Raw genomic sequence first — 20,554 nt, 5'->3', positions numbered from 1 at the left:
TAATAACAGTTTTAATTAAAGCAACATTGGTGACTTCAACCTAAAGAAGACTTGGCACATAAAAAAAAAGTTTCATTAAATTGTAGCAGAAAAAGCCATTTCTAGCCTGTTGCTTCATATTTATTATCAGTAATAGATCTTCACCCTTGACTGCAGTTCACAATGGCTTGAACTGTGTTTGTTTGTATCTGTTGCGATAAGAGGAACAGTAAATAAAAGTAGTCACCAGCACTTTATTGTTATTAAGACAAGTGCTGTTAAAGGGCCTTTCCATCCCTGTAGAAATAAACAGTATCTGTTAAAATAACAAAAAAAAAGTATTTTGAAGATCCTCTTTACAATCTACACCCATACTGGCTGTTCCCTGCCAGTCTTTAATTATCATTAAATTGGTGATGACCAGGGCAATCAATGCCCACTGTCATAAAGTCCATTTAGTCAACACAGCTTTCAAAAAGTATTCCGCACTAATAAAAGTGGAGATAGGCAAATATTTTCCAACATGATAATCAGAATAAATACATGAATTAAAAAAACCCATATTGATTAATTCCGTACATAACATTTCAAAATATATCACGTTTCCTGTGACCCAAGTTTACTGATTCACAACACATTCATCACATTCAGTGAAAGCAATGAGTAATTTGTTATAGTCCAAATCCTTGCAGCTGGTATAAAAGATGGCTGCCTTTTGACCAATCTTGGTAAAGATTTTGTTATAGCTCTTGAATTAAATATCTTTTAGAATTACTAGAAATGGTCATTTTTTTTTTTTAACCAAAACTAAATAAAGTTGTCTTTTTGATAAAACCTTGTTGGAGAACACGGAAAACTGCCTGGTTACTAAATATATCCTTGTAAAGGACTCTATCAAAGGGAAAGTGCCAGGGGATTTCGCAGTATCCCCCACTGTTTCCAGGTTGTCAAAAATAAACACTACAGCACCTTCAATCATCGAGACAATTACACAATTGGCTGATGTTTGATGGGTGAAACCACCACTGCTTTCACTGCTAGTATAATAAATCTCCAAAACATAATGAGTTACAAAATGATAAGGTAATTACCGTACTTCATAAAAAGAACAAGGTTGCATACCAGCGACGACTCCTTAATAACTGCTAGCAAAACGGAGAAAGTAGAGTCTATGCTAATTTACAAAAATATCAAATTTTATTAGTCATGAAAAACTGACAAGATACGAATACATGCAAAAAGACAACATTCATTAAATGAGCAGACTGTGTGAAAAGAGAATGCATACACAATAAAAGTGACCTCAATATTCTACGATGTAGCTAAAGTGAGCTGCTATCACAGTGGGTACATGCAGGACAAAGTAATGTTGCCTCTATGCTCAAAAAATTCCACATAAACTTGAACACTCCCAGAAGGAACAAATATAATATTATGTCTGAGTGTTCACGGCTCTCCCAAGTGTAATCCAAGTAAAAGCAGTAAAGATACATTAACCAAAAGTTAACACACATACAGTAGTAGGAGAACACCGGACACCGAGACATCATTTGAAACTGGGATATCACAGTTTTACCTGTGAAAGTGCTTAAAGCACAGTTGAAATAGTCAAATCAGCAATGATGCAACCTAAATAGATAATTACCCGTCATGCTTCCCAATGTGAAAGCAGGAGAAACGGACCCCGACGTACGTTTCGATGTATTAACCTGGAAGGTTAATGTGTGTTAACGTTTGGTTAATGTATCTTTACTGCTTTTACTTGGATTACACTTGGGAGAGCCGTGAACACTCAGACATAATATTATATTTGTTCCTTCTGGGAGTGTTCAAGTTTATGTGGAATTTTTTGAGCATAGAGGCAACATTACTTTGTCCTGCATGTACCCACTGTGATAGCAGCTCACTTTGGCTACATCGTAGAATATTGAGGTCACTTTTATTGTGTATGCATTCTCTTTTCACACAGTCTGCTCATTTAATGAATGTTGTCTTTTTGCATGTATTCGTATCTTGTCAGTTTTTCATGACTAATAAAATTTGATATTTTTGTAAATTAGCATAGACTCTACTTTCTCCGTTTTGCCTGCTTTCACTGCTAGGCTGGATATTGGGGAACTCAAAGTAAGCGTATAGTATATACATACTGTATCTGATTCCAGCACATATATTCCAGTACGGTCATCACTAAGCGCTGCAATAATCAACGAAAAACTAGCTGCCACCACCAATCGTTTATACAGGCCAACTGGACATCCTAAATTCTAACAGTCTTTGGCTGCATCGCCCTGCATTCATAGACTACTACCATTAGTTCTCCAGTACACTCCGTGGTGGCTTTTCCCTGATGTTGCTCTCTTCTGTCACCAGCTGCTTAGTCACTGGTATAATACACACAGAGGAGACGCCAAGCACATAATGGCTTCAGTATGACTATGTAGGTTACTCCCCTACATAATCACCAGGGTTATAAAAATACTTCCATGTGAACCCTTGTGCTATACAGCAGATGCTTATGCTGAATGAGAAACTGACCGATTTTGTATTCAATATTGTATAGTATACAGTCAGTTATTAAATGTATTAATTCCTAAATTACCCTAGAACGCAATGCATCATCCTCTTTTTGTTTTAGCCACAGATGTTCCCTGAATGGTGAAGATTTAAACAGACAATGGTTAACCCCTAACTGCAATCTACAACCAACCATCTACCACGTGAAGGGTCTGTTATACTATCTGAAAAGCATTGGTCGAACGCCACTGGTGAGTCCACTATAAAAGTCCTATCATCACTTAAGCCATGTTCACCTATTGAATGTTTGGTGAGTTTTTTACCTCTGTATCTGTAAGGCCGGAGTCACACTATAGCGAGATACGGCCGAGTCTCGCAGGTTAAAACCAAGCTCTGGCACCAGCACTCCGAAGCGCAGCATGCAGCTCCATGTATTGCTGTGCGGCTGCACGCTCCGCTCCGGAGTGCCGGCGCCAGAGCTTGGTTTTCACCTGCGAGACTCGGCCGTATCTCGCTGTGTGTGATCTCGGCCTTAGCCAAAACCAGGAGTGGATAAAACAATAAAGAAGTGGTGATGTGTTCTATTATACTTTTCCTTTGATTGTTCCACCTTTTGGTTTTGGCGTACAAGTACTGAGGTTAAAAACTCACCAAATGCACAACATGTACACGTGGCCCAGGAATTCTGCATTGAAATGTAATAAAAACTGTAAAGAGTTAGTGAACATATAAAATTGTTTATATATAATACAATATAATCTAAGATAGTTATAAGCCATAATCTTGGAAAACAAGCACAAAACAAAAATACCGAATGGTGTCATTATTATGTAGATCTCATGTGTATGTCTTTAAATAGAGTATTTAATGCAGTATGCAGTATGTATTTAAATATAGTATTCTAACTATTATTTTCATGAAGGACACAGGAAATTACTTATTATAAAATCCAAATCTGCCCAAAAACTTTTATGGTTGGGAAATCAGCTCACGGGATCACTGTCTCCTTAAGGGCCCTTTACACATAGCGATATCGCTAGCAATATCGCTAAAGCGTCACTGATTTTGCAAGGCAGCAGCGATATCACTAGCGATATCGCTACATGTGATTCTCACCTCCGACCGGCTGACCCGCTGGCTATCGCTGATCACGCGAGATCGGCCTGGTCCATTTCTCGTCGTCGGCTTCCTGCTGGTGCCGACAAGCAAGCCATGGATGCAGGCAGAAGGCGGAAGACGGTCACCCTCGTCGCGTCTGACAGGTGAGTACGACCACCGACCGCTGCTGCATCGCTAGTTAGATCTGCCTGTGTGGCAGCTCACTAGCGACCATTTAGCGATGCACCAGTGATCCTCACTGAGTCATATCGTGGTCGGGATCGCTGGTGCATCGCTAAATGTAACGGGGCCCTTAGATAGACAGGTAGCCAGGTATTTCATGTCCACCCCCGACCAGTTTTATTTGTTCTCATGCAGTTCAAGAAAATGAACTGCAAACAATAAAAAGGAATATCCTTGGCTACCTGATCATTACCAACACTCTTAGGGTGTATGCACACGCTGCGGATTCTGCTGCGGTTCCGCAGCGGATTTGGCCACTGCGGGTCCGCAGCAGTTTTTGCTGCGGTGTACAGTACCATGATTCCCTATGGGAATAAAAAACCGCTGTGCAGACGGTGCGGATTTTTCCACGCAGTTTTCCTGCAGCTTTGAAGCCGCAGAAAGAATTGACATGTCAATTCTTTCTGCGGATTCCGCTGCGGTTTGCCATCTCCTCCATTGTGGAGATGAAAAACCGCAGGGCTGAACCACAGGTAAAACCGCAGGTCTTTTGACCTGCTGATTTACCTGCGGATTTTACAAAATCCGCGTGGCCAAATCCGCACCCAAATCCGCAGCGTGTGCACATACCCTTAGGGGGTGATTCAACACAGCTTAAAAAGTAAAATGCTTTGAAAAGTTGTCAAATTTTTTCACAATTCTGAATTGCACAACATTTTTGCAGCTTTGGGCATTTTCACAGCAGTTTGAAACAGCTCATGGGGTGGGTCGGGGTGTCTGCTAAGTCTGCTCAGCAAAATCTACAACTCATTTGTCATTTTTTTTTTTTACACCAGAAATGCTACTTGAGTCAATGAATGTAGCAGCATTTCTGGTGAGGTGCAAGTGATACGCATGTCACGAAAAGATGCGCTCAATGCGTCTTAATGAATTTGACACTTCGCAGTCCAGCGAGTCTTTTATTAAGATTGGTTAATGAATCGGCCCAAAAGTATCTAAAACAAATAATAAATTTAGTGCAAGGAATGCAATGTTCCAGAATTATTATTTTTTTCTTTTAATTTCTAAGGAGGTTGTGACACCTAGCGAGAGGATACTTAGTTTGATGTATACTAGGCCCTATGGCAAGGAGAAGTATATACAGTAAGCCTCTTGCTTTTCAACAACTGATTTCTCAATAGAGAGGATTATCTTTGAGAGAAAACAAAATTGCATGAAGAAACTGACTGGATCATCTACTGAGACTTTGTTGGTTCTAGCTGTCCCCTAGAGTAGGCACACTTACCAGTATGCAAGAATAGTAAAATGGATCTTCTACTTTCTCTTGTAAGTGTTTTGTTGTCACTGATGGAAAATGTATGTGCAGCTGTTATTTTACAGCATAAAAAATATTGCACTGTAGAATAAGGCTTCGGAATCTGTCACTTGTTTCATACTGGCCAAACTATGGGCAGCAAGTATCAAAACCTGGCTGTAATATTAGATTATAGCAGGAGTGTTTCAGAGAAAACATACAGTTGTGGCCAAAAGTATTGACACCCCTGCAATTCTGTCAGATAATACTCAGTTTCTTCCTGAAAATGATTGCAAACACAAATTCTTTGGTATTATTATCTTTATTTAATTTGTCTTAAATGAAAAAACACAAAAAGAATTGTCTTAAAGCCAAATTGGATATAATTCCACACCAAACATAAAAAAGAGGGTGGACAAAGGTATTGGCACTGTTCGAAAAATCATGTGATGCTTCTCTAATTTGTGTAATTAACAGCACCTGTAACTTACCTGTGGCACCTAACAGGTTCTAGCAATAACTAAATCACACTTGCAACCAGTTGACATGGATTAAATTTGACTCAACCTCTGTCCTGTGTCCTTGTGTGTACCACATTGAGCATGGAGAAAAGAAAGAAGACCAAAGAACTGTCTGAGGACTTGAGAAACCAAATTGTGAGGAAGCATGAGCAATCTCAAGGCTATAAGTCCATCTCCAAAGACCTGAATGTTCCTGTGTCTACCGTGCGCAGTGTCATCATGAAGTTTAAAGGCCATGGCACTGTGGCTAACCTCCCTAGATGTTGACGGAAAAGAAAAATTGACAAGAGATTTCAATGCAAGATTGTGCGGATGTGGGATAAAGAACCTCGACTAACATCCAAACAAGTTCAAGCTGCCCTGCAGTCCAAGGGTACAACAGTGTCAACCCGTACTATCCGTCGGTGTCTGAATGAAAAGGGACTGTATGGTAGGAGACCCAGGAAAACCCCACTTCTTACCCCGAAACATAAAAAAGCCAGGCTGGAGTTTGCCAAAACTTACCTAAAAAAGCCTAAAACATTTTGGAAGAATGTTCTCTGGTCAGATGAGACAAAAGCAGAGCTTTTTGGGCAAAACCATCAACATAGAGTTTACAGGAGAAAAAAAGAGGCATTCAAAGAAAAGAACATGGTCCCTTCAGTCAAACATGGCGGAAGTTCCCTGATGTTTTGGGGTTGCTTTGCTGCCTCTGGCACTGGACTGCTTGACCGTGTGCATGGTATTATGAAGTCAGAAGACTACCAACAAATTTTGCAGCATAATGTAGGGCCCAGTATGAGAAAGCTGGGTCTCCCTCAGAAGTCATGGGTCTTGCAGCAGGACAATGACCCAAAACACTCTTCAAAAAGCACTAGAAAATGGTTTGAGAGAAAGCACTGGAGACTTCTAAGGTGGCCAGCAATGAGTCCAGACCTGAATCCCATAGAACACCTATGGAGAGATCTAAAAATGGTAGTTTGGAGAAGGCACCCTTCAAATATCAGGGACCTGGAGCAGTTCGCCAAAGAAGAATGGTCCAAAATTCCAGCAGAGCATTGTAAGAAACTCATTGATGGTTACCGGAAGCGGTTGGTAGCGGTTATTTTGGCTAAAGGTTGTGCAACTAAGTATTAGGCTGAGGGTGCCAATACTTTTGTCTTGCCCAATTTTGGAGTTTTGTGTGAAATGATTAATTGCTTTTTGCTTCATTCTCTTTTGTGTTTTTTCATTTAAGACAAATTAAATGAAGATAATAATACCAAAGAATTTGTGTTTGCAATCTTTTTCAGGAAGAAACTGAGTATTATCTGACAGAATTGCAGGGGTGTCAATACTTTTGGCCCCAACTGTAGTTGAAAGGTCCCATATTGAGAGTCCTGCCAATCCACTGGAGCAGTGCCGAAAAAAGTGGGCCCTGCCAAAAATGTTTAGCCTCTGGCTATGGTCCCTAGCTGGATTTTCTACCTATATTTTCTTTGAAACTAAAGCGTATTTCAGAAAAAAGTATACCTTACTGGAATCATATGATACGATTCATGATGTCCATGGTTTTAGTAGTATGAATCAAGTGATGGGTTCCGATTAGTGACCATTGTCATTTTTCCTATTGCCATGACAGCACCCAACAAGAGAGGGGATCCGCCCACCATCAGGACAGGAACCTACAGATTAAAAGGGGGGTGGTCCCGCTCGCCTCTTCAATTGGGTTCCTGTCCTGATGAGAATCGGCAGAAGCTTACCCAGGTCCAATCAGCCTCTGTGCAGTGGCCTTAGAGAGCGGCAGAGGCTGTGGCACCAGAAGCAGCATCTGGGGTGTTTCTGCATGCAGACCCCTCCTCGTCTGGCCGGGATTTCGCGAACCCAGAGACCGGGTGAGGCCGCCCTGGGTCGCACAGGCATGGCGCAGGGGGAGGTGAGGCTCCCTGCATCTATTCGGGGAGCCGGCTCTCACCGCACAGGGATTTTTGTAGCTATGGCGGCAGACGGAGAACAGAAGCACCTGTGATCCGGAAGTGGTGGATTCAACTTCCAGGTGGGACTGGGGAGGCGCGTAACAGAGGCGGAGCCAGGCCTTCTTATGCCGGCGTTCTGCAGCAGACAGCTTGGATGCTGTGGAGGAGCACTTACCGCTGGTGGTGGTATCGCAGGACCAGTGGAAAAAAGGCAAAGACAGTGGCAGCAGTTGCTCCAGGGGGAGCGGAACCACTGACAGCTGAAGTGAACGGGGCATCAGCCATCTAGGTCCCCTACATCGCACGCTGGAACCCCGCCTCCGGAACCGGTACCCTGTTGAACTGCAACTTCAATGGTGAATGCATGAATGAGCACCTGTTAGCTGAATCTCCCCTATTGTGCTCTGTGTTCCCCAGATTTAGAAGTTGACAAAAGCAAAGCACAAGCAGTGTGCCTTATGCATAGCACCCCTCCCAGACAGTTATGGTAAAAGTCATGCATATGCCAGACCCTGGAGGAAGAGGCCCCTGTACGTACATTGGATCTAAGGTCTTTAATCATGGAAGAGATTAGAAGCTCCCCCGCTGATTATCGCTGATCGCGCGAGAAGCTCCTGGATCATTTCTCGTCGTCCACTTCCTGCGGCGCTTCCTGCTGTGATGACGAGCGACGCGTGGAGCCAGGCGGGAGGACGCAGGATCGCCGCGTCTGACAGGTAAGTAGCGATCCCCGACCCCTGCGATGTCGCTAGTGAGATCTGCCTGAGTGGCAGCTCACTAGCGACCACCCAGCGATGCACCAGCGATCCTGACCGCGTCATATCGCTGGTCGGGATCGCTGGTGAGTCGCTAGGTGTAACGGTACCCTTAGGGGAAAACCCGGAAAAGGAAAGCTAACATTGTTGAATCTAGCTCAAAATCATGTCCGTCAATAAGAAAACAGCAGTTTGAGGCCTCAGAATCCTCCTCGTCATCATCATCTTCGGATGAGGAAGGAAGGCCTTGCTTCCCAGTTGAAAATGTGGATGCCTTAGTGAGGTCGGTGCAGGCCACATGGGAGTTGCAGACAGTAAAGAACCCAATTCCACTCAGGACCTGATCTTGCAGGCTTGTGTCAGAGGAGTCGTAAGTCCTTTCCAGTGAATGACTCAGTGAAAGACCTAGTAAAAAGGGAATGGGATAGGCAGGATAATAGGGCATTCCTGCCATCCGCATCAAAGTGGAGATACCCAATTGAAGATGAAGTCCTGGCGAAGTGCATAAAAGTCCCCAAGGTAGATGCAGCCGCAGCTTTCTCATCTAGGAAGTCAGCGCTGCCCCTAGAGGACGGCGGTCATCTGAAAGATCTGTTTGACAGTAAAGCAGACATGCTCCTAAAGAGAGTGTGGGAGTCATCGGCTGGGGCGTTTAAACCAGCAACAGCAAGTAACTGTATTGTCAGATCTATGTTAGTCTGGCTGGACCAGCTGGAGCATCAGATACGGGCTGGGATACCTAGAGATATGTGGCTGGACTACTCACAAATCCGTGAAGGGGCGGCTTACCTAGCAGATGCATCAGTTGATTCTTTATGGTTAGCCACCTGGTCTGCTGGCCTGTCAAATACTGCCCACTGAGCACTCTGGTTAAAAGACTGGAAAGGGGACACCCGGGCTAAGGTGAAATTAAGTGCCATACCATGCTGGGTGAGTACCTGTTTGGTCCCATGCTTGATGAAATCCTCACGAAGGCATCCGACAGGAAGATGGGGTTCCCTAAACTGTTTACCTCTACTTTTAGGAACACCTTTAAGAAGCGGTCGTCATTCCAGAAGAGGTATAGAAACCGAGACTGGGAGCCAGAGGAACTGAAGCAGAAAGGTGCCTACTTCTGCGCAGCCTCATCCTCTAAGCGTAGGCACAACTATCGCTAGCCCTGACCTTCTGGTGAGCGGTAGATTATCATAATTCTATAATAAATGGCTCTGTATAACATCCAGCTCCTGGGTCCTTAGTATAATTTCCTCAGGACTGAGGTTGGAGTTTCAGAGTATCCCTCCAGACTCCTTCCGGTTAAAAATGCAAAACAGAAGCCGCGGAGACACCATCACATGTTTCTCAACGCAAGCAGTGACCAGCCAGGTCTTTGCCCGGGAAGGAACAACCACGGGAAGGGCAGTCTACAATGAAGGAAACCACCTATGCCAAAACATGGTATCCATCCACATACAGCTGTTTCGGGGTATTGCCCCTCATCAGTGTGGAGTAGGAAACTGGCTGGTAGGAGCAATGCCTAGTAAAAAGACTATGAAAAGGAGGATGAATGAACTCATGGAGATCAACATCCGACACTGTGGAGACACATCATGTGTTTCTCAATGCAGTGATTCTAGAGCACTGCCCCCATCCCTTATGGGAAATATGTAAAACATGCAAAACAGAAGCAGCGGAGACACCATCACATGTTTCTCAACGCAAGCAGTGACCAGCCAGGTCTTTGCCCGGGAAGGAACAACCACGGGAAGGGCAGTCTACAATGAAGGAAACCACCTATGCCAAAACATGGTATCCATCCACATACAGCTGTTTCGGGGTATTGCCCCTCATCAGTGTGGAGTAGGAAACTGGCTGGTAGGAGCAATGCCTAGTAAAAAGACTATGAAAAGGAGGATGAATGAACTCATGGAGATCAACATCCGACACTGCGGAGACACCATCACGTGTTTCTCAACGCAGTGATTCTAGAGCACTGCCCCCATCCCTTATGGGAAATATGTAAAACATTCAAAACAGAAGCCGCGGAGACACCATCACATGTTTCTCAACGCAAGCAGTGACCAGCCAGATCTATGCCCGGGAAGGAACAACCACGGGAAGGGCAGTCTACAATGAAGGAAACCACCTATGCCAAAACATGGTATCCATCCACATACAGCTGTTTTGGGGTATTGCCCCTCATCAGTGTGGAGTAGGAAACTGGCTGGTAGGAGCAATGCCTAGTAAAAAGACTATGAAAAGGAGGATGAATGAACTCATGGAGATCAACATCCGACACTGCGGAGACACCATCACGTGTTTCTCAACGCAGTGATTCTAGAGATCTGCCCCCATCCCTTATGGGAAATATGTAAAACATGCAAAACAGAAGCCGCGGAGACACCATCACATGTTTCTCAACGCAAGATGAGTTCATTCATCCTCCTTTTCATAGTCCTTCCGGTTAAAAACTCTAAGAAACTCCCCTGATCAGCAGCGGGTACTGGAAATAGAGATTCTGCAATTAAGGGAAAAATGGGTACTGGTTGAGGTCCCTAGAAACCAGAGGGGGTTTTATTCCCCTCTTTCTGATTTCCAAACTGGATGGTTCTTATAGAACCATCATAAATTTACGGAAGCTAAATACGTTCATGCAGTGTCATACCTTTAAGATGTAGTCCATCGAGTCTGCAACCAAGCTTCTATTTCCCAGGTGTTTTATGACGGTCCTGGACCTAAAGGATGCCTATTACCATCTGCCAATGCACCGAGACCACCAGCAATACCTCAGAGTGGCGGTACGACTAGGCAGTCAGGTTTGACACATTAAGTTTACTGCCATGCCATTTGGTCTCTCCATGGCACCATGGGTATTTACTAAAGTGATCTCAGAAGTGATGGCCCATTTAAGAGAACAAGATACCTTGGTTATACCATACCTAGATTATTTCCTGATAGCGGGAGGGTCAGCCGCCCAGTTTAATACTCGGCTGAACTATATAATGTCATCCTTGTAGGATCTGGGTTGGCTAGTCAATCTGAAGAAATCAAGGCTAGTCCCCTCGACCTGTCAAAAATTCCTCGGCATCCTCCTGGACTCAGTGGCTCAGCATTGTTTTCTCCCGGAGGACAAAAATTAGGCATCATCCACAAAGCCAGAAGGGTCATGGACAAGCCAGATATATCCTAGAGAGGCGCAATGTCCCTGTTGGGTTTTCTGACAGCTTCCATGCCAGCTGTACAGTGGGCTCAGTTTCACACCAGAACACTGCAGAGCGAGGTACTCGAGGCATAAAGAAGGCTGGGGGGCCACCTTGGAGGGAGATTGCAGTTGTCGGTCGCCACAGTCAGCAGCCTATACTGGTGGCTGGACCCGATGCATCTATCCAAAGGGGTACGGTGGGGGATAGTACTTGACAATATAGTCACCACTGACACCAGTCCCTTGGGGTGGGGAGCTCACATGGGAGACAGACTAGCCCAAGGGAGATGGACAACTGGAGAGGAAGGGTTTTCCTCAAAACTGGAAGAGCACAAGGCGGTAAAGTATGTGCTTCTAGAGTTTCTGCCTGCTCTGCGAAATTCACATGTGCAGATACACACCGACAACACTACAGTAGTAGCCTATTTAAACCATCAAGGGGGACAAGATCACAATCACTGATGTCCACCGCAGGCGACATACTAACTATAGCCGAGGATCGCCTCCTTTCCCTGTTGGCACTTCACATCAGGGGGAGCACAATGTTCAGACGGACTATCTTAGTTGACATTCCTTGCGCTAAGGTGAATAGTCCCTAGACTGACAGGTTTTCAGGCAGATCGTACACTTATGGGGCCTCCCGGAAATAGACCTTTTTGCCACGAGGAGCAACATGCAGGTCAGGAGGTTTACATCACTACAGGCATCAGATCAGCCAGAGGTAGTAGACTCACTCAGTGTCCGGTGGGATTATACCCTGGCCTAAGCGCTTCCACCAATGTGTCTGATTCAGTTAGTCCTCAAGAAGCTCAAGGAGGAGAGAGCGAGAGTGATACTAATTGCCCCTTCTGGCCCAAGAGACCTTTGTTTTCCTGGCTGAGGGCACTGTTCATGACTGACCCGTGTGTACTACCAACAAGCCGGGGCTTCTCTCTCAAGGCCCATTCCATCATCCACAGATGGAGGGTCTCCACTTGATGGCATGGAATTTGAGAGGGAGCTGCTGAGGCGTAATGTAGAGGGTTTTCAGAAGCCCTAATTGCTACTTTACTAACAAGTAGGAAGGAGATTACCACAAAAATTTATTGTAAAACCTGGAAGAAATTTTTGTTGTCTTATTCAGCTCCCCTGTCAGACCAGATTCTGATTCCGGCAATTCTGGAGTTCTTGCAGAAAGGCCGAGAATTGGGGTTATCTGTCAATACCCTTAGAGTGCACTGGGGGCATTGTATAATCATAATGTAGCAGGGGACAGGTGGGTCACTAGATTCATAAAAGCCTTTGAGCGCAGTAACCCGGTGCGTATTGATAGATTACCTCCATGGGATTTAAACCTGGTACTAGACGCATTGACGGGTACCCCTTCAAACGTTAGACTCGACCTCAGCTAAGGTGTTGACCCTTAACCCCTTCGCGACCCAGCCTGTTTTCACCTTTCTGACCCAGCTAATTTTTGCAATTCTGATCACTGTCCCTTTATGAGGTAATAACGCTGGAACGCTTCAATGGATCCTGCTGATTCTGAGATTGCTTTCTCATGACATATTGTACTTTATGACAGCAGTAAAAGTTCTTCGATATGATTTGTGGTTTTTTTGTGAAAAAATTGGAAATTTGGCAAAAATTTTGAAAATTTTGCAATTTTGCAACTTTTAATTTTTATGCCCTTAAATCAGAGAGTCATATCGCACAAAACAAAAGAGTTAATAAATAACATTTCCCACATGTCTACTTTACATCAGCACAATTTTGGAGCCAATTTTTTTTGTTAGGTAGTTATAAGGGTTAAAAGTTGACCAGCAATTTCTCATTTTTTCAACAAATTTTTCAAAACAATCTTTTTAGAGACCACATCACATTTGAAGTCACTTTGAGGGGTCTATATGATAGAAAATAGCCAAAAGTGACAGCACTCTAAAAACTGCACCCTTCAAGGTACTCAAAACCACATTCAAGAAGTTTATTAACCCTTCAGGTGCATCACAGGAATTTTTGGAATGTTTAAAAAAATGAATATTTAACTTTTTTTCACAAAAAATTAAATTCAGATCCAATTTGTTTTATTTTACCAAGGGTAGCAGGAGAAATTGGACCACAAAAGTTGTTGTACAATTTGTCCTGAGCATGCTGATACCCCATATGTGGGGGTAAACCACTGTTTGGGCGCATGGCAGAGCTCGGAAGGGAAGGAGCGCCATTTGAGTTTTCAATGCAAAATTGGCTGGAATTTAAATTAGATGCAATGTTGTGTTTGGAGAGCCCCTGATGTGCTTAAACAGTGGAAAATCCCAATTCTAACTCCAACCCTAGCCCCAACACATCCCTAACCCCGACCCTAACCCTGACCCTAATGGGAAAATGGAAATAAATACATTTTTTTATTTTATTGTTTTTCCCTAAGGGGGGTGATAAAGGGAGTTTGATTTAGTATTTTTAGTGGGATTTTATAGCGAGTTTTTATGTTTGGTAGCTGTCACACACTAAAAGACGCTTTTTATTGCAAAAAATAGATTTTGCACCACCACATTTTGAGAGCTATAATTTTTCCATATTTTAGCCCACAGAGTCATGTGAGGTTTTGTTTTTTTGCGGGACGAGTTGATGTTTTTATTGGTACCATTATTGGGCACATGACATTTTTTGATCGCTTTTTACAACCTGCAATTCATGAATTACTTTTGGGGGGGCGTTTATACCGTTCCGCATGTGGCAAAACTGATAAAGCAGTTTTATTCTTTGGGTCAGAACAATTACAACGATACTTCATTTATCTTTTTTATGTTTTGGCGTTTTTATACAATAAAAACTATTTTATAGAACAAAATAATTATTTTTGCATCGTTTTATTCTGAGAGCTATAACTTTTTTATTTTTTTGCTGATGATGCTGTTTGGCAGCTTGTTTTTTGCGGGACAAGATGATGTTTTCAGCGGCACAACGTTTATTGATATCTGTCTTTTTGATCACGTGTTATTCCACTTTTTGTTCGGCGGTATGATGATAAAGCAGTTTTTTGCCTCATTTTTTGCTTATTTTTTTTACGGTGTTTACTAAAGGGGTTAACTAGTGGGAAAATTTTATAGGTCGGGTCGTTACGGACGCGGCAATACCAAATATGTGTACTTTTATTGTTTTTTATTTACATACTGTAAATATATATATATTTTTTTTTTCTTTGGGGATTTTTAAAAAAAATATTTTTACACATTATATATATATATTTTTTACTTTATTACATTGTCCCAGGTTGGGACATTACTATATAAAGTCAGATCGCTGATCTGACACTTTGCACAGCACTGTGTCAGATCAGCGATCTGACAAGCAGTGTTGGAGGCTTGCTAGCAGGCACTGACAAGCCACCTCACTGCAGGACCCGGAAGGACCCCGGGGCCATCTTGGAGCCGGGGTCGCCATGGAGACCACAGGAACAATGCAATCACATCGTCTTGTTCTGGTGGGAGAGCGCAGGGAGCCCCCTCCCTGCGCGATTGTTCTGTATGCCGCTGTCAGTACTGACAGCAGCATCAGAGGACTTAAATGCTAGCACCAATCATGGGCGTTGTTGTGGGGTGTCAGCTGTCACATACAGCTGATACCCGCACCCGATCACCGTTGCGCTGATCATGAGGCTGTGGTGATCGGGCTGCCGTACTAGTACTGCTCTGGTCGGAAATGCAGTTCCCGCAGAGCAGTACTAGTACGGCGAGAGTCGGGAAGGGGTTAAGACCACTTTGTTAGTAGCCTAAACTTCTGCCAGGCGGGTCAGTAACATTCAGGTGTTGTCAGTGGATGCTCCCCTCTTGAAAGTATATCAGGACAAGATAGTTTTAAAACCTGACCCAGCGTATTTGCCTAAAGTCACATTGAAATTTCATAGGAGCCAGGAAATCTATTTACCATGCTTCTATGATAGCCCTGCTACAGCTGAAGAACAAAGACTCCATGCTCTAGATTTTAAGAGAGCTGTACCAAAGTAGTTAGGAAGAACTCAGGCTTGGAGACAGAGTAGGGCGCTGTTTGTCTCCTTCCAGAGTCAAAGAAAAGGGTTGAGCGTCACAAAGAACACTATCGCTCGGTGGATAAGAGATGTTATCAGCCTGGCATATTTGACTTAAGAAGAGTCTCTGCCAGAAGAAGTGAGGGCACACTCAGCATGAGCCATGGCATCTTCATGTACCGAAAAGGACATCTCCATTGAGTCGATTTGTAAGGTGGCAACATCGCCATTACCTTCCACCTTTTATAGACACTACCGTCTTGATCTTTCATCCACCCCCATTTGAAACTTCGATCGATCAGTACTTAGTACTGTGGTACTTCCCAGGTGATAGTTTTTAAATCTCTCGTGGGTGCTGTTGTGGCGATAGGAAAACCGGTTATTACATACCGGTAATAGGATTTTACGGAGTTCACGACAGCACCCGCACGTTCCTCCCATAATTATTCACTGGATTTCTTACACTCTGACGGAAGGTGTGTTATTAAAATTTTCACTCTATATTGATGACGGTACTGATAAGATGATAAAGATGAAAAAGATATATTTTGTGTACTAATCCATGGGCGGTTCCTCTGATGCTCTGAAACACAACTGAGGAGACTAGGGGGACTGCCCCCTTTTAATCTGTAGGTTCCTGTCGTGATGGTGGGCGGATCCCCTCTCTCGGTGGGTGCTGTCGTGGACTCCGTAAAATCCTAATACCGGTACGTAATAACCGATGTTATTGCATTCCGAAGTAACAAAAATTGTTCAAGGACTATCATTATTCTTGCAAGTAAATGCTATCAGCTAGCTTGTGTTATGATGAAGAAATAACTGAAAAGTTAGCAGATTAAAAGGGTGCACACTGAAGTTTTATACTATATACCTAACACTGAAATTACTTTCAACCGCAAAAACTTTACAGCGAAGAATGGTTTTATTTATTTCTTTTGCATCTTAAAAAACATGGTTATGCCAGGAACACTGCCATTCTGATTGCCTGCATGTTTTAAGAGATTGTTTTGCACTTTCCTCCAGTCTTCCATGCTGTGCTGCCTGGCATACTCTAACACATTCATTGAATTAGACTTAGTATAATTTCAGCAAGCACATGGACCCTATATGTGAGCTGAGAGCAATTGCAAACGCCTGGTAGGTAGTAAGTGCCAGGAAAATATTCAAGTGATATGAGCCCAGCGCTACCTCTTCTCTGGGCATTTCTGTTCTTAGGCACCTGCAGCGCCTGGCCTGAATCCATGGTAAATTGTCAATATTTGTAAATTAGTATAAAAAGTATGGCTCTCTGTTCTTCCTGACTTAGGCCCGCCATTGCATGACAAGACGACGTAATGCTGATTTCTTACACCCCTAAAAACTCATTGATTTTAGCTCACCAGGAATATAAGCACATTTTGTATCCACTGAAGGGAAGAATATAGAAGAATATATCTTATAGATTCTGCTGAGATAGCTGTTGGTAGTGGTAATGGTATGATTTCTATACCAGTTATGCAATAACGGTAAAACAATTAACAGTAGCTACAATAGAAACTGTACAAAAATACCTCCACTTTTTACAACTAAACATGAAAATAATACTGCTGTAAATTGCTGATAACCAATATCCTGGATGCTTGTAATCTCATGGAAAACCATATACAGTGGGGAAAATAAGTATTTGATACACTGCCGATTTTCCACGTTTTCCCAATTACAAAGACTGGAGAGGTCTGTAATTTTTAGTGTATTTAAACTTCAACTGTGAGAGACAGAATCTAAAAACAAAAACCAGAAAACCACATTGTAAGATTTTTAAATAACTTAATTGCATTTTATTGCATGAAATAAATATTTGATCACCTCCCGAATAGAAAGAATTCTGGCTCTCACAGACCTGTTAGTTTTTCTTTAAGAAGCCCTGCTTCTCTCCACTTATTACCTGTATTAATTGCACCTGTTTGAACTCGCTACCTGTATTTTAAGACACTTGTCCACACAGTCAGTCAATCACACTCCAGACTCCCTACCACGGTCATCAAATTGCTATCTAAGGACATCGGGGAGAATTTGTAGACTTGCACAAGGCTGGGATGGGCTGCTGGACAATAGGCAAGCAGGTTGGTGAGAAAGCAACAACTGTTGGCATTCTTATTAAAAAATGTAAGAAACACAAGATGACTGTCAATCTTCCTGTCTAGCGCTCCATGCAAGATCTCACCTTGTGGGGTAAGGATGATTCTAAGAAAGTTCAGGAATCAGTCTAGAATTACTCGGGAGAACCTACACCATCAAGGATTAAGATCCTGCAAGGTTACATAAAGTCCCCCTGTTCACCTAAAGAACACCGTCTCAACCTTGAAGCACAGTGTGGGATACATCATACTTTGGAGGAGATTTTCTGCAAAGGGGACAAGACGACTGCACCGTATTGGAGGGATGTGGATGGTATAATGTATCTTGAGAGTTTGCCCAACAACCTCCTTTCCTCAGTAAGAGCATTGAAGATGGGTCGTGGCTGAGTCTTCCAGCATGACAATGACCCAAAATACACAGTCAGGGCAAAAAAGGAGTGGCTCTGTAAGATAGTGTTTTTTCATGCGTTGTCGTTTTTGTAAATCTATAGAGCTAAATAAAGATATATTGTTAAAAAAAAGAATTGTGATGTCATTTCCTTGCTCAACCTCTTCAGTTTCATTCTCCATGGAAGATTATAATATCATTACATAGCATGTAAAAATTTATGATGTTTACACACACAAAGAAAATATAACTCTCTCTCTCTCTCTATATATATATATATATATATATACTGTATATATATATATATTATGTAATTCCAAGCCCGAGGTTTAGTAATGAACTGCTGTCAGCCAGATACCCTCATTAATAAAATGGTACATAAAGAATTAAATAAAGAGAGACACACACACAAGCCTACGTAGGAGTATTAACATTTTTAACCTACATGTGCTGTAGCAAAACAACAACCGTCAGAAATCTGCGTGAAAAGCAATATCTGTTTTTTTAAATGTTTTTTAAAAAATCCGATACAATATACATACTCACCGAACACCTAATCCCCGACGCCCGCGTCTCCTGCAAACAATCAAAATAATAAAACAATATATACTCTGTCTGCCGTAGTCCATTTAAGGGCTCATACTCAGTTGCGAGAGACTCGCACGATTCTACCACTGGAGTATTGGAATAATATTATGGTAGGTGCTTCTGTTACATGCTGGTGACTGCCAGGTCTACACACTACATGTATCAGTGGTGGTTACATGATATATAAATATGACTTCACAATGTGCCCTACTCTGATTGATCTGATTGATCTGTTTGAAACGTGAAAAGGTGCTGTATTATCTATTTAGATGTATGGAAGGGGTGGGATGCTATATGCAGCACTTACTGTGCAACATCCTAAAGGGATTTTTGGCATCCTCCTGTAAACAGAATGTATCCTGCCCCTGCATATTTTTATTTCTGTGCCTAAACCAGTGGTTTTTGACAGTGCTCCCCAGCAAATAGATAGGTTTGAACCGACATATAGGTTTTGCTTGATGGCACTGGGTGTATACTTATGTTAAAGAATGTGTCAGAACAAAAAAATGATCTTATACTCCATTGTACATGTGGCAATATTTACAATAACTATTCAGTCAGCGATTCTTGATGTCTTCTTTTTATATCTGTTTAATTCTTGTTTTATTTACAGTCATGGCTGAAAGTGTTAGCACCCTTGAAATTGTTCCTGAAAAATTATTGCAAATACACTCGTTTTGTTTTACACATGTTTTTCCTTTGTGTGTATTGGATCAACATAAAAAAGCCAAATTGGACATACTTTCAAACAAGACCTCAAAAATGGGTGGGACACAATTGTTGGCATCTTTGTGGGTTAGCAACTTTGTTTCAAGCATGTGATGCTTGTACAAACTCACCTGTGGAAAGTAACAGGTGTGGGCAATATGAAAATCACAAGAGAGAAGTTGACTCAATCTTTGCATTGTGTGTCTGTGTATGTCACACTAATTATAGAGAACAGAAAGAGGAGACGTGAACTGTCTAAATACTTGAAAATCAAAATTGTTGAACAATATCAGCAATCTTAAGGTTACAAGTCCAACTCCAAAGATCTTGATGTTCCTTTGTCCAAGGTGTGCAGCATAATCAAGAAGTTTATAGACAATGCCACTGTAGATAATCTCCCTGAATGTGGACGGCAGGGAAAAATTGATGAAAGGTTGCAACGTAGGTTAGTCTGGATGGTGAATAAGTAGCACCAATCAAATTCCAAATAAATTCAAGTTATTCTTCCGGCCCAGTGTGCATCAGTGTCAGCTCAAACTATGTGTTGGCACTTGAATGAAGTGAAACACTGTGGCAGGAAACCCTGGAGGACCCCACTGCTGACACAGAGGCATAAAAAAGCTAGACTGCAGTTTGCCAAAATGTAAATGAGTAAGTTAAAATTATTCTGGGAGTCTTGTGGACAGATGAGACCAAAGTAGAGCTTTTTGTAAAGCACATTATTCTGCTGTTTATTGAAAATGGAAAGAGGCCTACAAAGAAAAGAACACAATACCTACAGTAAAATATAGTGGAGGTTCAAAGATGTTTTGGGGTTCTTTTGTGGCCTCTTTAACTGGGTGCCTTGACTTTGCACAAAGCATCATGAATTCTGATGATTACCAAAGGATTTTAAGTTGGAATATAGTGCTCAGAGTCAGAAAGCTGGGTTTGCATCCTAGGTCATGGGTCTCCGAGCAGGACAATGACCCCAAACATACTGCAAGAAGCACACAGAAATGGAAAGAAACAAAGTGCTGGATAGTTCTGAAGTGGCCAGCCATGAGTCCAAATCAAAATCCCAATTAACACCTTTGGATAGATCTTAAAATTGTTGTTGGGAAAAGGCGCCCTTCAGACATGAGAAACGTGGAGTAGTTTACAAAAGAAGAGTAGTCCAAAATTCCTTTTGAGAGGTGTAAGAAGCTTGCTGATGGTTATAGGAAGTGTTTGATTGAAGTTAATTATTCCAAAAGGCGTGCAACCAAGTATTAAGTTGAGGGTGCCAGCAATTTTGTCCAGTGCATTTTTGGAG

At 42.5% G+C, this 20,554-nt stretch overlaps 1 protein-coding gene across 1 annotated transcript in view; it reads left to right on the top strand.

Moving 5' to 3' along the window:
* AGBL1 (AGBL carboxypeptidase 1) overlaps nucleotides 1–20,554 on the top strand; it is a 1,225,565-nt gene that overhangs the window by 535,304 nt on the left and 669,707 nt on the right. The window contains exon 19 of the mRNA XM_073569145.1: nucleotides 2,615–2,744. Coding sequence (XP_073425246.1) covers nucleotides 2,615–2,744 — 130 coding nt within the window. The remainder of the gene's footprint in view (nucleotides 1–2,614; nucleotides 2,745–20,554) is intronic.

Source organism: Dendrobates tinctorius, unplaced genomic scaffold (assembly GCF_039654945.1).
Source record: "Dendrobates tinctorius isolate UK_male_01 unplaced genomic scaffold, ASM3965494v1 ptg000022l, whole genome shotgun sequence".
Taxonomy (NCBI): Eukaryota; Metazoa; Chordata; class Amphibia; order Anura; family Dendrobatidae; genus Dendrobates; species Dendrobates tinctorius.
This window is presented reverse-complemented; position numbering and strand designations above follow the sequence as displayed.